This window comes from Mustela erminea, chromosome 8, assembly GCF_009829155.1.
Source record: "Mustela erminea isolate mMusErm1 chromosome 8, mMusErm1.Pri, whole genome shotgun sequence".
NCBI classification, from domain to species: Eukaryota; Metazoa; Chordata; class Mammalia; order Carnivora; family Mustelidae; genus Mustela; species Mustela erminea.
In genome coordinates this window covers 62,194,140-62,208,372 of record NC_045621.1, presented here as the reverse complement: position 1 = coordinate 62,208,372, position 14,233 = coordinate 62,194,140, and the positions used below count along the sequence as shown (strand labels likewise).

Sequence of the window (14,233 nt, the reverse complement as noted above, 5' to 3'; positions counted from 1 at the left end):
CTGTATGGAATTGAGTGTTTCCTCAGGTCCTCATGATACGTTGAGCACAATGGGACTAGAATATCAGCACGAATAGCCTTATTGCTTAAGTGAAGCAAAACACTTCCGACCTTGTTGACCTTAACGCACCCTGGCTTCTTCCCCATCACTTTTTCCTGAAACAGGAGAATTCTGCTGTCTTCTCTCACCTAAGGCCCAATCCAGGAATGTCTTCCCAGTTTGGTCTATTTCTCATTCCTAGTCATGTAAAGGGCATTTGTCCGACACGGAACTGTCTCTTTCCATGTGCATTCAAGAAAGCCAACCCTGGCATGGCTAATGACGTGGGCAGGTCACAGTTCCTGTCTTTAGATCAAGACTCGGGTCTCGGGCTCCATCAGTAGTGACTCTCTGGTGGGTTATTAAGGCTGGCTGTGGCAAACAGTTTGATCGGTTTGGCCAGGAGCCACCTGTCAGGGCTGAAGGGTTGGATTTTATATGCTCTCAGAGACAGCGCCTTTCCACTTCTTCCTGTTGATAAGCTCTCCATTGCCTCTGTGGGGATATATCCTCATCTGGGTGGCTCACAGAGTGAACAGCCCATTAGCGACATGATGGTATTTAGCCTAATGTACTTTAATTAAGGCTGTAGTTGAATCACTTTCTTAAGTTATGGCACAGTTCCTGTATCAGCAAAGCACAAGTATTAATAAACATGGGACACTTAACAAAACCCAAGTCAGGAAACAGATCTGTTAAGCCAAAGCCAATGAAGCAGAAAGTAGAATGGTGGTCATGCGGGCTGGGGGGATGGAGGATTGACATGTGATGGGTATAAAGTTTCAGTTATGCAAGATAACTAAGTACTAGAGAGCTGCGTACAGCCTTGTGCCTGTGGTTAACTATGTTGCTTAAAAATTGATTAGAAGGATAGATCTGGTGTTAAATGGTCTTACTACAAAACAATTTATATTTAGCAATTCCATTTCAATTTAATTAGAAACAAAAATCCAAACCTCTGGTTCATATTTCATGACCAGAGTTTATAGACATTAAAATCTTTTAATTTCCTTAGACTATCTGCAACCTTTTTTTTTTTTTTTAGGACTTTCATATGCAGAGTAAATGGTAATTAAAATGTGCAGGATGACAAGATGGAGCAAACAGTGCTTGTACCACCAGGACCTGACAGCTTCAACTTCTTCACCAGAGAATCTCTTGCTGCTATTGAAAGACGCATTGCAGAAGAAAAGGCTAAGAATCCCAAACCAGACAAGAAAGATGATGATGAAAATGGCCCAAAGCCAAATAGTGACTTGGAAGCTGGAAAGAACCTTCCTTTTATTTATGGAGACATTCCTCCAGAGATGGTGTCAGAGCCGCTGGAGGACCTGGACCCGTACTATATCAATAAAAAAGTGAGTGATTTTTTTTTTTTTAAATCAGGCATATTTTACAGCTAATTGCCTACTACATACTTTGGACTATGATTGCACCAATATGTGCCAAATTAGCAGAAAGTCCTTCTGTTTAAGAAATAAAAGACATTTGTGTGTGTTCTATGCATATGCATCCACGAGAAATAAATTGATTATATCATACCAGATGGAGCTGTCCCAAATGCACCACAACACATACCTAAAAATAAATGTATGATGTAGGCAGGCAGCTAATTGAACAAATTAAAAAGTTCTCCCCAGAGATTGTATTTACTGTATAATTTTATGTGTTTTCCACACTTAAAAATCCAGGAATTATCAAAAGTGATAAATATTTCAAAAATACTAGTATTGGTTTCTCATGGAACAAAATCTGGTGCCACAAAGGTTTCAATTTCTATATCACATTATGTATAATAAGTCAATTTCCTACAGAAACTTTTTCCTAAGTAGGCAAGAACATTCCTATACAAACTACAGTTTTAAAAATTATTCAGAGCAAATAATCATGTACTTTTCCATTTGGATCCATGTATCTTTGGGGAGTATCCTGTTTAGCAATAGGAGCCATTAAAACTCAGTGTATCAGTCAACTGAACTAAGAAACAAACAACTGAATGGCTGTATCAAAAAGTGTTAAATCAAAATTTAAATAATGAAAACTATTCAGCCATTTTTCTCAATATTTTTAATACATAAATATTGCTTGAAATATTTTTATTTCAAAAAATTATTCAATTTTTTGGTGAAAGTATATTGATACTGGCAAGAATTAAAAGAAATATAGTATTCTAACGAACTTATGATATTTAAATCCCTGCATTTTCCGTATTCATGCTTGCAATGAAAACCTTGTATTAAATACCCAGTCTTTCATCATGACCACGATTTCACCAAACCAAGAAGGAAAGCATAGAAAAAGATAAAATCGAAAAAAAACTATTGTGTTGATTTTAGATTAAATTTATGACTAGTTAATTTGCAACATTTTATTATCTTTTTCACCTTTGTGAACTCATGGTGAAAGGGGGAGGCAAAAAGATTGTAACACAGCAAACAAAATTTTTTAGTTGGACATGAGGCTTAAAATACCCCTAGAACTTTTAGGGACTCTCTTGGTTGCTGGCATAGTTCTGTATGAAGTTATTCCTTATTAAATGTGTAAGTCTGGCAATTTTAATATGTGGATTAGAGACAGTTTTACAAATTGCTTCTTACTGAGTACCATAGTTTCAGAGGTAAAAATCTCACTATGTTCAGATTTTTAAAAAAGATTTTTCAGGATATAAGCAATTTCAGGACTTACTTTCCCTTTGTGAAAACTGGTTTGCCTGTTGTACAGTAAAGAAAGAGATAAAGAATCATTTTCTATAGATTTCATTATGTTTTATTTAACCTCGCTTTTAACATAATATTATTAAATCTTAGCAGGTAAGAGTTTATCCATTTCATAACTACTATTTAAATTATAAGTTGCTCTTTATCATTCAGTCCTTTGAAAATTAATTTAATACAATATCAAAAGCTAAAACCCAAATTAAGCAAATGATGAGGGGTTTATTTGTATTAGGAAACAACAATGCAGATAATTCAATTACACATTTTAACTTATTTGAAATTGCTTCATTCTTTATCTAATGACTCTGATGTGTTTCTAGACAGACATTCATTCACACCATAGAGTTTGTATCTTTATTTTTTTAGCCTGTTTAGAGGTGCTGTTATCATGGGTGAGGAGTGTCCATCCTCAGCCAGCCTTTTGGCTACCCCCCAAATCTGTGCCCCCACTGTCTGATAGTAATTACTAAAAATTATTAAAGCTACCCGGAGTCTACCCCTTCCTCAAACAGGGCTGAAATCTAGCATCGCAGCTCATACACCATGTCCCGATTTGTAAAACAGTCAATGAGTACTTCAAGAAAGACCAAACTAACACATGTTGACAAGGACAGCAATTCCTTATGAGGAAACCAGATTGTCCAATCAATCTTTCCTTCGAATTAGAGTTTTCAGACTGGTAACAGTTATTGTCTTGAGGTTGTGTCCCCAAATAAAACACCCCTTGACTGGTTTATAACAAATGATATAGAGCAAAGGATACAAAGGCAGATGGGAAAGAAAATTATGCAAACCCTTTCAAGTATTTAAAAGAAAGGTCTTCAAACTCAGGATGAAAGGACAGTTTTGAAGGAATGACTAGTCAGCCAGATTCTTCTGCTGCAGTCACCCTTATAAACTTCGTTAGGTTCATGTTCAAAGTTGCCTCTAACATCATCTATCCTTATCTTCAAATGCACATTGTGTGAGGAAAGAAAAAACATTTTGGCATTTTGGAACAAATCACATTGTGCAAGCAGGACGACCTGATAAGAGAAATGTTGTTATCAGGAAAGAGTTCTCCCCAAGGTAAGGCATGTCCAGTGCCTTACCACTGGGCTGACATCAAGCAAGTCTTCAAATGTAAGCCCTTCAACAGCAATATAAATAAAACTCTAAAGCACTGAAATCCTTAGAAACTAACATTGCATGCTTAGGACACACAACTAAGCGATGTCTTTAAAATTTCCTTCTTTTGCATATATTTTCACATTAAGACTTTCTAGTTGCTGTTACACTGGTTTCTAGTCTTAAATTTTCTTTCCATAATTGGACTATTTCAGCATTGAGGAGTAGCCTTAAATTCTAAATTAGTTTGCTCTGATTAAAGTTTCAATGCATAGAAAATTAATAGCATCTTAAAAATAATGAATATTTCTTTTGATATTTGATAACCAGTTTTATTTTCTGACTTGTGTATCTGAGATCAGCAGGGCGATCTTCATTAAAACAGTGGACGAAAATGTCACTGGAGAAAATGATTCTTGGGATGAAATTTCCCACTATTCCTGATAATGGGGATGTGGATTTTATTGCCTGAGTGGGTTGGAATATAAAAATATGAGTAGGCCATTGACTTACTTCCCCAAGGTTTAACTCCAGTACAATAATTAATGAGCCATTTATATCTATATTCAAAGTTTTTAGTTTCTTTCTTACTAATATTTGGAATAAAAAAAGCAAGCCTACAAAAATGGTTACAGAATCTATTCTTTATGTTCTATTTTAAAGTACAGTGGTATTCATATAAGAAATTTATATGTAATTTATATGTAAGAAATAGAAACAACATAAACACTAAAGCCCTTTATGATCTTCTAAAAAGACAATGTCATTGAGCTTATGGAAGTGTCATTGCTGATGGTGTATTTTCAGATGGCATATGCCCACATATTTTTATCTTCTTTGCCCTAGTTTAAAATGTGCAACTTATATAATATTCAAGAGTTTTACTAAAATTGTTAAAATAAGTTAATCCATGGTCACTGATATTATAGTAACAACTGAAGAGATAGCAATCATCTCATGAACATTCCTCATGCATGGAAGCATTTCCAGACCCTCAGAGGTTTTAAGCCTTTAGCAGTCCACCTAAGAATGAAAAAATGAAATAACAGTGCTCTCAGAACACAGTCACAGAGTTTTCCATATCATGTTAGCTGTGGTCCCATGCTCTTCAAAACAGGATTCCAGGTTCGGTTCCTTTTATTTGTTTATTTACTTCAGCTATGTGGTAAGGCACATTTTGCTTGTGAACACACCTTTTCTTTCCTTATTTTTTTCCCCACATTTTTTTTCATAGCTTGGGTTAATTTTGTACCATTTAGCTATACATTCAAATTCTTCACCTACTCTTTATTACAGAAAACTTCTTTCTTCTCATGTTCTTCTTAAAATTACAGATGACTCATTAGTACCATGGAAGAAAATATCCTTTGTGACAGTGTCCTGGAAATAGAATGAGGTATTTTAGATCTGTAGTGAAAATGGATGTTTGTTAATTATGGAATATAGAAATGTATCCAGTTAAAAATGTCTTCTTTCCTTGATTGCCTCATGGGCATTTATGAACAATTTATTCTCCCTTCTTATCAGCTCTTCTAAAAAAGATGTGCATTGCCTCTTTATTGGAGCAACACGAAGAGTCTTTTATGAATTCATGATTTCAAATTCATGCCTGGTCTGTTATTGCTACAGGAATTTTAAATTGTTATATTGGGGTAGAGAGAGTTATTTGTTTTGTTTTTTAATTGGGATTAGGGAGGTTTTCTTGCAATAGTAATTTAATAGAAAATCAGAAAAGTAGATGGTAAATAAAAACTTATGATTCCATAAATTGTCTTATGAGCAGTCCCCAATCTATAACTTTTTTGGTTTTGGCATATCATTAGCTCCTCTAGAACTAGCAGCCCCCCAGGCTCTCCCTTCCACTCAGGGCACTATAGTTGACTTTCAAATCTTTCTCCTCTTCATCCATCATTTCTTCCTGACACCTCTTTCTTCTTTGTCACCTCCCTACCTCTACTCAGAAACAATTCCAGATGATGATGATGGTAGCAAAATAATGGTTAGAATTTATTAAACACCTGCTATATTAGGAGGAAACCCTTCAGTTGAGAGTGACAAAAATCCAACAGAAACTAGTTTTGAAAACAAACAAGCGAATTCATTGATTAATTAATAAATGTATGTGTGGGACAAATTTCACTGTAGTATCAAAGGATCCAGCAGCTAGAAGAACAACAGCAAGACACAGTCCTTTTCCATTTGGGGGCTCTATTTTCTCCTACGCTGGCTGCATTCACAGGCTTGTTCTTCCCACAAGATGGCAGAAATCTCCACCGGTAGCACCTAGCTGGCATCCTACAGCCTACTCACCCCAAGAAAAACTCACTTTTTCTTCAAAAGCTCTAGCAAAAGTCCTGGAACTGGTTCTAGTTAGTTCCCATGACCTCCTCTGAACCAGTTCCTGTAGGCTGGGGTATGGGATGGGCTCATTGAGCAGATTAATGCCACATGCTGACCCGTGTTGCCAGGGGGTGGGTCAGCACCATCCGAGCCACGTGGGCAGACGGTGGAACAGGGGTGTTGGCCAAAACGAAGTGCCAGAGGCTGCTGAAGAAGCTGTGCCAGGCAGGCAAAAATTAGAACTCTGTCCTCAATGCACTACCTATCAGGGTATTTACAGTTCTACTTTAATCCTCATGTCCTTCCAAGATAACTCTTGTCTTTATTTTAAAATAATGAAACTGAGGTGAAGTAATTAGCCTAAGATCACAAAGCTATTAAGTAACAGACACTAGATTTAAAACAGATCTGTCAGCTTCTGTGGCTCATTGCCATGCTACTTCGGGTGTGCAGTCTTTGCGTTGATAATACTGGTGGAAAAGAAAAGTCAGTAATAGAATATATATAAGCCTACTGCTGCTTTTCCTGCCCCCAACCCCTATTCACACCACTGTGCAGACTGTACCCTCCATCTCCTAGGTTGGTAATGCTTCCCAAACATGACTTTTGCTTCCCTATTTCTCTCAATCAGGGGCATGGCTTGTCTTTGTGAAAACTAAAATCTTTAAGACTCTGTAGGTTGATATCAACTTCTAAAATAATTAGACAATTACATTTCCTACCAGATTCTAATAGGGTGATAAACCCTTTTTTTTCTCAAAGAGGACAGATTTGGGTCACTTAAATTATGCGCCTCTGTAAAGAAATACATTTAATTTAGGATCTGAAGGGTAGTAAGGAGAAGAGAGAGAAGTCTTCCAGGGAAAGGGAACCTACAAATGGACATACAATGTCTCTGGGCTGTAATAAGTAGGAAGAGAATAAGATGTGGTTGGAGACAAGCCTCGAAAAAGGTGCTTTGAAGTGCATTATTAAACAGTTTTTTAAGGGCAAAATGAATTTTCAGTAGGACTTAGGTTAGAGGAGTGACATGGTCCACTTTACACGTTCAATGATCAAGTTGGGAACGTTATGGAAGCTTGGTCTAGATTTTTGACAATGAAGACAGAGCATAATGGCTGGGATCTGAATCTATTTTAGAGGTGTGCAAGTATCAGATGGCATTGTTTTCTCAATATGAAATTTGGGAGGAAAGATAGAGCAATAAATTTCCAATGTGAAAATTGGTCCTGCTTTCAAATATGCAAATGTTAGTATGTGTATGTATTTGAGAACAGACGAACACACACTTTTCACCTTTTAATTCTCATATTTTTATAGCACTTTAGAATTCATCAAGGGCATTCCCTTCTTTTCTATTCAGATGTAGAAACAACAGGGAACAATCAGCTCAAAGTTCTACACAGCAAGTCTGCAGTAGAACTGGGCCTCAAACTAGTCTTGTTTGTCCATGAAAAATTGAGCATATAATAATAAACCATACCCTCGGTATAGGCTGAAGATACAGGCTGGGAAATATTTGACCCCCAGATTGTATTTGCACCTGTGGTTACAGTCTCTCTTCTCCCGGAGGCTAAGAGCCTAGCTGGGCACCTCCTGTGGGGTTGTCTCCTGCGCTGGCCCCACCCCCACCATTACACACAGCTAAAGCCCAGGGACAAGCAAATTTACAGACTCTTCCCTGGGCTCAAATTCTTCTCTTTTGTATGAGCTTAAACAGATTTAAAAAGACAAAACAAAACAAAACAAAACAAAAAACACAACTAATTGTGAGGTATTGAGCCCACAGATATGTTTGGTTTGACTCATGCAATATTATTTATTTTGAATTAGTTTCCAAGACCTATAAATCAAGAGATTACACACACACACTCATGCATACATGCATGCACATATGATTGGCATATTTAGGATTTCTCTTATAATTATAATTATATAATATATATAATCATATGTATAATATATATAATCATATATATATAAGATTATATATATATAAGATTATATATATTATATATATATATAATTATATATAAGATTATATATATTATATATAAGATTATATATATTATATAATTATATATATATTATATATAAGATTATATATAAGATTATATATATTATATAATTATATATTATATATATTATATATATTATATAATTATAAATTATAATTTCTCTGTCACTGGTTTGCATACCAAAAATTGATAGGGACCTCCCACGACCTAATCTCTGGGGCCTTTTGGCTTGTGATCCCCGGCTTAAAGAATACATGTGGAATTGGGTGAAGGCCAGCTACTAAAGTGTGGGTACTCCACAGGCAGGCAAATACCACTGGTTGTTCCTTCGGCTGCTTATCCCCAGCCTAACAGGGAAAAATAGAATAAGACCAGGAGAGAAAAAAAAAATGTTTAAATGTTGCACACTCCCTTCAGTCATCAGGTGGTGAACCTGTGAGAGTTTCTATTCCCCACTGAGCCAGAAAAGGAGGGAAATCTTGGCTGGAATCCACAGGTTATCATAAAATAGGCAGGGATCTACGTAGGTAAGACCCTTTAGAATGCCCACGGTGGGGGGAAAATAATATTAGATGCCATGGAGTTGGCCCAGATGAGGAACGTTCCCAGAGATAGGCACTAATGGAATCTCTTGACTTTCTATGAAGTTCTTTACATCCCAGACTTCTAAAACATCTCTCCCCTTGCCACGTGGTGATGCTCATTCAACCCCTCCCTTCTAAATCTGTTCTCAAACCAGCAGCTGAGAACCAGGAAAAGGTTGATTTCTCTTCTGGCAGAGGATAAAGCCAGGGGATTTCCCTCCTTCACATGTGGGGGTAAGAAAGGTGCACCTGACAGCCCAACTTGGAATTCTTCTGCCATTGGCAGAGTTACATGTTCTTTTATACAGTGGTAAGGTTTCATAGTACCATTAATACAGAATTCCTTTTCATTAAGGGTTACAGAGGCTTTTGAGTGGTATGTAAATATATATGTATATGTGTATATGTATATGTATGTATATATATATTCTTTCTGTAGGAAAATATATTCAAAGTTTCAAACAACTGATTTCCATATGTATTTTTGTAGCATAGTGTATGTACAAGTTGAAAATCGTTTTAAATTTTGAGGCTAAAGCACAAATTTAATCAACCAAGAGTATATTCTATATTTTCTATTGTTCATGATCATTGCTAACCTTTCTCTGTTACTTTTGCCAGGGCATTTACTTTAAGAATAGGAAAATGGAGTAAATTTAGAGGCAGTCCTATTATTTTGGTAATTTTTTGATGTTTAGATAAATACAAAATCAGACCTTAAACTGAAACTATTTACTGTAAGGAACATGGCCCTCAGATAAAAAGAAAAGTTACGACAGTGGACATCTTTAGAAAAAGAGACTGGAAAATTATGGCTTGTTAAATTCAACATCCACCTTGGAAAAAAATTATAAATCATTTTATAAAAACTCAGAGACAAAATCACTCAAGAGTAACAAGCACAGATTCATAAATAGCAGTTTCTACCAAACTATTCTAACATAATTGCTTCCTTATTAACTATGCACCTAGGTCAAGGGGAAGGATTTTAATGCATATTACAACACAATTATTGGCAATCTGGGGAGCTTTAAACATTGCCCATTAATAGATATGGGTTCACAGCCCTGCTACTGAAGAATCACCTGAGTGATTTACTAAAAATACACAATATTAGGCATCAGAATCTTTACTGAACTGCAATCATGGCAACTTTAGGAGCTAAGAATATGTATTCCCATTTTTCAAAAGAGACAAATGACCTGCAGGAAAATGAAGTAACTTGTCCAGGATCGCAGTGCTGGAAGGCTAAGACGTCCCATTTGAGCCAGGCATCTGACTCCAGAGTCTGTACTCTCAATAACTAGAGAAGTTCAACTGAGTCCTTCTTCTGCTTTCCTCTCGTTGCTCTCCAGATTGTCAGACTGTTGGGTAGCAGGGGTGTTTGCCTGTTTTTCTTGGTTTGCCTTTCAAATCAGAAATGCTTTTTACCTTGCTGAAATTGCAGTGCTATGTGTGGTGTGCGTCTAGGTCTGTGTTGCAAATGCAATAGACATTAGCCAAGTGTGGCTACAGTATTTTCCATGTGGTGAATCCAGACTTGAAAGATGTAGAATTGGTATGAAAAAAAGATGTAAAATGCTTCAATAATTTTTAATACTTATATCATGAAATGATAAAACAATGGATATAGTAGGTCAAAGAAAACATTCCTAAAATTAATTTCACTTGCTTTCCTTTCTAAAAATATGGCTCTTGGAAAATTTACAATACCATATGGGTTCAGATTTGTAATTCACATATTTCTATTAGACGGCTCTGATCTAGGTAAACCTTCACTTATCCTTCTAGATTTTCTTCCATTGGCTGACATAGTTGAACATTTACTAGTATAAAAATTTCTTAGTGTATTATTTCTCTTTGTTTCCCTTGTAAACTGTAGCACAGAGCTTTGCAAATATTGTGCTAAACAGTTCATTTCCATCTTTTGCACTGAAGTTTGGTTAAATTAATATTCAGACTAAACTATCTCCTTGATACATTCCAGGTGTTTGTCGTGCTCGTACAACAGCTTATGATATAGGAGCTCAATAAATGCTACTTGAGTTTGATAACTATATACGAAGTGGTCAGTGACAAACCTGACCACCATCTAATGTATGGAGAGTTATACTCATACAAATATATCCTTAAAGTGATAGTTCATACATAGAATCTCATTTCTGACTCATTCAAAATGCTATGTTTCGAAATTTGTTCTGAGGCACATAATTATTCACACGTTAGAATGATTTCATGAATTTACTGCAGCCATGGACTGTAAAGAAAAGCCTATTTCAAGCTCGATGCTATTTCTCAGCCTTTCTCCTCTACCACCAATTTTGGACTTTTTCTTTGGTATTGAAGGGACTTCGTGTGGTAAATATTATCCTGAAGAGTTGTGTTAATGAAATTTTTATTGAACTAATTAGATTTAAAAGATACTAAGGTACTATAAGAAGCCATCTAATACATTCTTTTAAAAAAAATCAATGCCGAACTATTCATTCATAATCAGTTAAGATGGTAAATTTTATGTTACATGATTATTAGTAAATGCCTTAAGAAACACAGTCAGAATCCTTCATTATATGTTATACATATTGTTGTATGTTGCTACTTAATTTTTTAGTCTGCACACTGCCAATTGCTCTTGAATATATCTGATTTTTGGAATGTGATTCCATCCACATTCATGGATCCCAGGTTCTTTAAGGGGCTTTTAGCTTTTCCTCCGTGCTAAAAAAGCACTACATGAGATGAGCAGTCACTTGGGATTAGAATTCAATGTGTCAGCTAACTCAGAAATCCCAATACAGAATTTAGCACTCCTGGTCAACAGATACTCTCCGGGGAGCTTGGCTTCCAAAAATCAATTATTGGATTGTGTCCATCTAATGCCAGAGCAGGTTTGTTGGTGGCTGTTTTTATTTCCTATTACCCATGGAGTGATGATATTTATTTTAAAGAATAAGGAACTAAAAAGCAATTTCAAAAAAAAGCATTAATTCTAGTGAATGATTTTGCATTCTACAGGATTAATTTCCAAGATATTTGAATTGGGAAAGCTGAAACCACTATAAAAGGAATGTAGTGTCTTAAGGGTCTTAGGATGACATGAAATAAAGTATGCACCCATTTAAGACTCTTATTTAACTCAGATATTTAAGATAAATAAATAAATTCTCTTGGCCAAATTCCTTATGTATCATAAAATTGCAGGTAAGTATCAGGTAAAAGGTAAGTGACACCATTGGCTGTCCTCTCTAGTTAAGAGATCCAGGGATAGCTTGTCTGCATGGTGCACTTTGGAAGTCACAGCATTGGAATAAGTCATAATGACAAATAACAGAAGTAGGCAACAGAGTTTAAATGGTTTATACTTTTATACTTCTATGTTGTGTTCCTATCTTACAGACTTTTATAGTATTGAATAAAGGGAAGGCCATCTTCCGGTTCAGTGCCACCTCTGCCCTGTACATTTTAACTCCCTTCAATCCTCTTAGGAAAATAGCTATTAAGATTTTGGTACATTCATATCCTTTTCAAGTGATCAATATTAACTATTTGTGTGTAAAATCTGTAAGTGCTTTGTAGCTAAATATAAAATTGGCTCGGGAAATGTCCATATTCTATGGATTTAATCACTCATTTTGTATCTTCTTTTGTCATATAAGCCTTATTCTTACAGTTTATTAGTCATATGGGTGACACTGAAACTTACAATGTCTTTAATATCATATATATATATCAAATATATATTCTACATCAGTCTGTAACATTTCCTATATATATCTTAAAAATACTTGCACGTATTGAGTCTTACAAATCTAGTGTAAGGTGGCCATATTTATCTTTATCATCTTTGTACAAAGTTTGTGATTATCTAGAATTTGCAGTGAATAATGATATAATAACAGAAAAATATTTCCAGAGCCAAATTTAGACATATCTATTATGTAAAGCACCTTAGTGTATCTTAGAATAAACCTTTAAGTTTATTTTCTATGGAAGAATGTCAGGGGGCTTTGGCCAATACTTAGTTAATTCTTGATATTTCCTAATGAAATCCATGAGGAAATACTGCAATATTGGCTGAATTTCAAATTTAAATAATCGGATTATGACTGTCATGGAAAACTGATTGCTTAGTAAAGACTCTGGAAGTTAATGAAAGAAGCTGAGATTATATTTCCAAATGGTCTTTAGGGATTTGACTTTGTGATTTCCATTGGTGTTAAAAACAGACTCCAACTAAATTCATCTATTCATATTCACTGGCAAAAAAACTTTATTTCTAAAATAAATATTTTTATTTATTTATTATTATTTTATTTTATTATTATATAAAATAAATATAAAACTACTGTTGTAATTTTCATGAACATGTACTACCTGATTTTTTTTGAAAGTTTCTAAATCTGAAAAGACCATTCTATTTTTAACCTGATAGCAAGAGATTCCTTAGTGGTATAAATATAATTTTATTAACAGTAAAAGTTTCAAAACATAATAATTCTGTGTTCAAGGTTTTTACATTTGTGGAGGTTACCTTATCCTAGTTTGTACTCCTAGTGCCATCATGTGGTCATTTGATGAAAACTTCCTTTTTCACTTAATGGAAAATTTTTGTTTTGGCAGTAAACTGTAGTGGAAAGAATATTGGATATGAAGGCAGGAAACTTGTGCTGTACTGCTCAGCCAAGTTATCTAATTTCTCTAGAGCTTAGGTCTTATTTCTCTGATTTCTTAAATATAGTGATTAAACTAGGTGTTTTTCAAGGTCCGTTTCAGCTCCATAGTTTGTTATGTTTAGTAATTTATTTGAGCTAACACTTGGATCGTATCTAGGAACATTTAGGCCTGTGCCAACCACCTTGCACATTTTAACTCATGTAATCTGTGCCTCAAACTGATGAGGTCTATACTTGATTAGCTACATTGTAGGAAAGTCAGTGGAGACATGAGATTCTGTGGCAAGAATGGCTGAGTGACTTGCCCAAGATCACTTTTATGTGGAATTTTAATTACATTCATATCACTTTAAGTCCTGGCCTTCTGAAATTTTCACTTTGACTCATATTCATGTGGCTGCACTTGAACAAACTCTGTCAAAATAGAACAACCCCACACTCAGCACTGTGCTGTACTTGGACTACATATTTTTTCGTGTATCAAACTTATTCTATAACAAGTATTTAAGAAATTACATATTGCATGTGTGTGCTTTCCTTCAAAATTTACTATTTTAGTCACCTGAATTAGTTCAGATTCAAATTAGTTCAGATCAGTTTTCTCTGCTCAGAATCTGTGCCGCTCCAGATGGCAGTTTCCCCACCAAAGTTCTCTGGGAGGTTAACATACTGATTCAATAATAGTATCAAAAGCAACATTTGATACTTACATAAAGCTTTCTCATACATTATCTCACTTCATCTATACAACTACT

General features: G+C 35.2%; 1 protein-coding gene across 9 annotated transcripts in view; it reads left to right on the top strand.

Annotated features, from left to right (window-relative positions):
• LOC116597709 (sodium channel protein type 1 subunit alpha) overlaps positions 1–14,233 on the top strand; it is a 140,334-nt gene that overhangs the window by 57,423 nt on the left and 68,678 nt on the right. For all 9 annotated transcript variants that reach the window (XM_032355802.1, XM_032355801.1, XM_032355804.1 and 6 more), the window contains 2 exons: positions 1,085–1,397; positions 12,202–12,320. In XM_032355802.1, coding sequence (XP_032211693.1) covers positions 1,134–1,397; positions 12,202–12,320 — 383 coding nt within the window. In that variant the 5' untranslated portion in view covers positions 1,085–1,133. The remainder of the gene's footprint in view (positions 1–1,084; positions 1,398–12,201; positions 12,321–14,233) is intronic.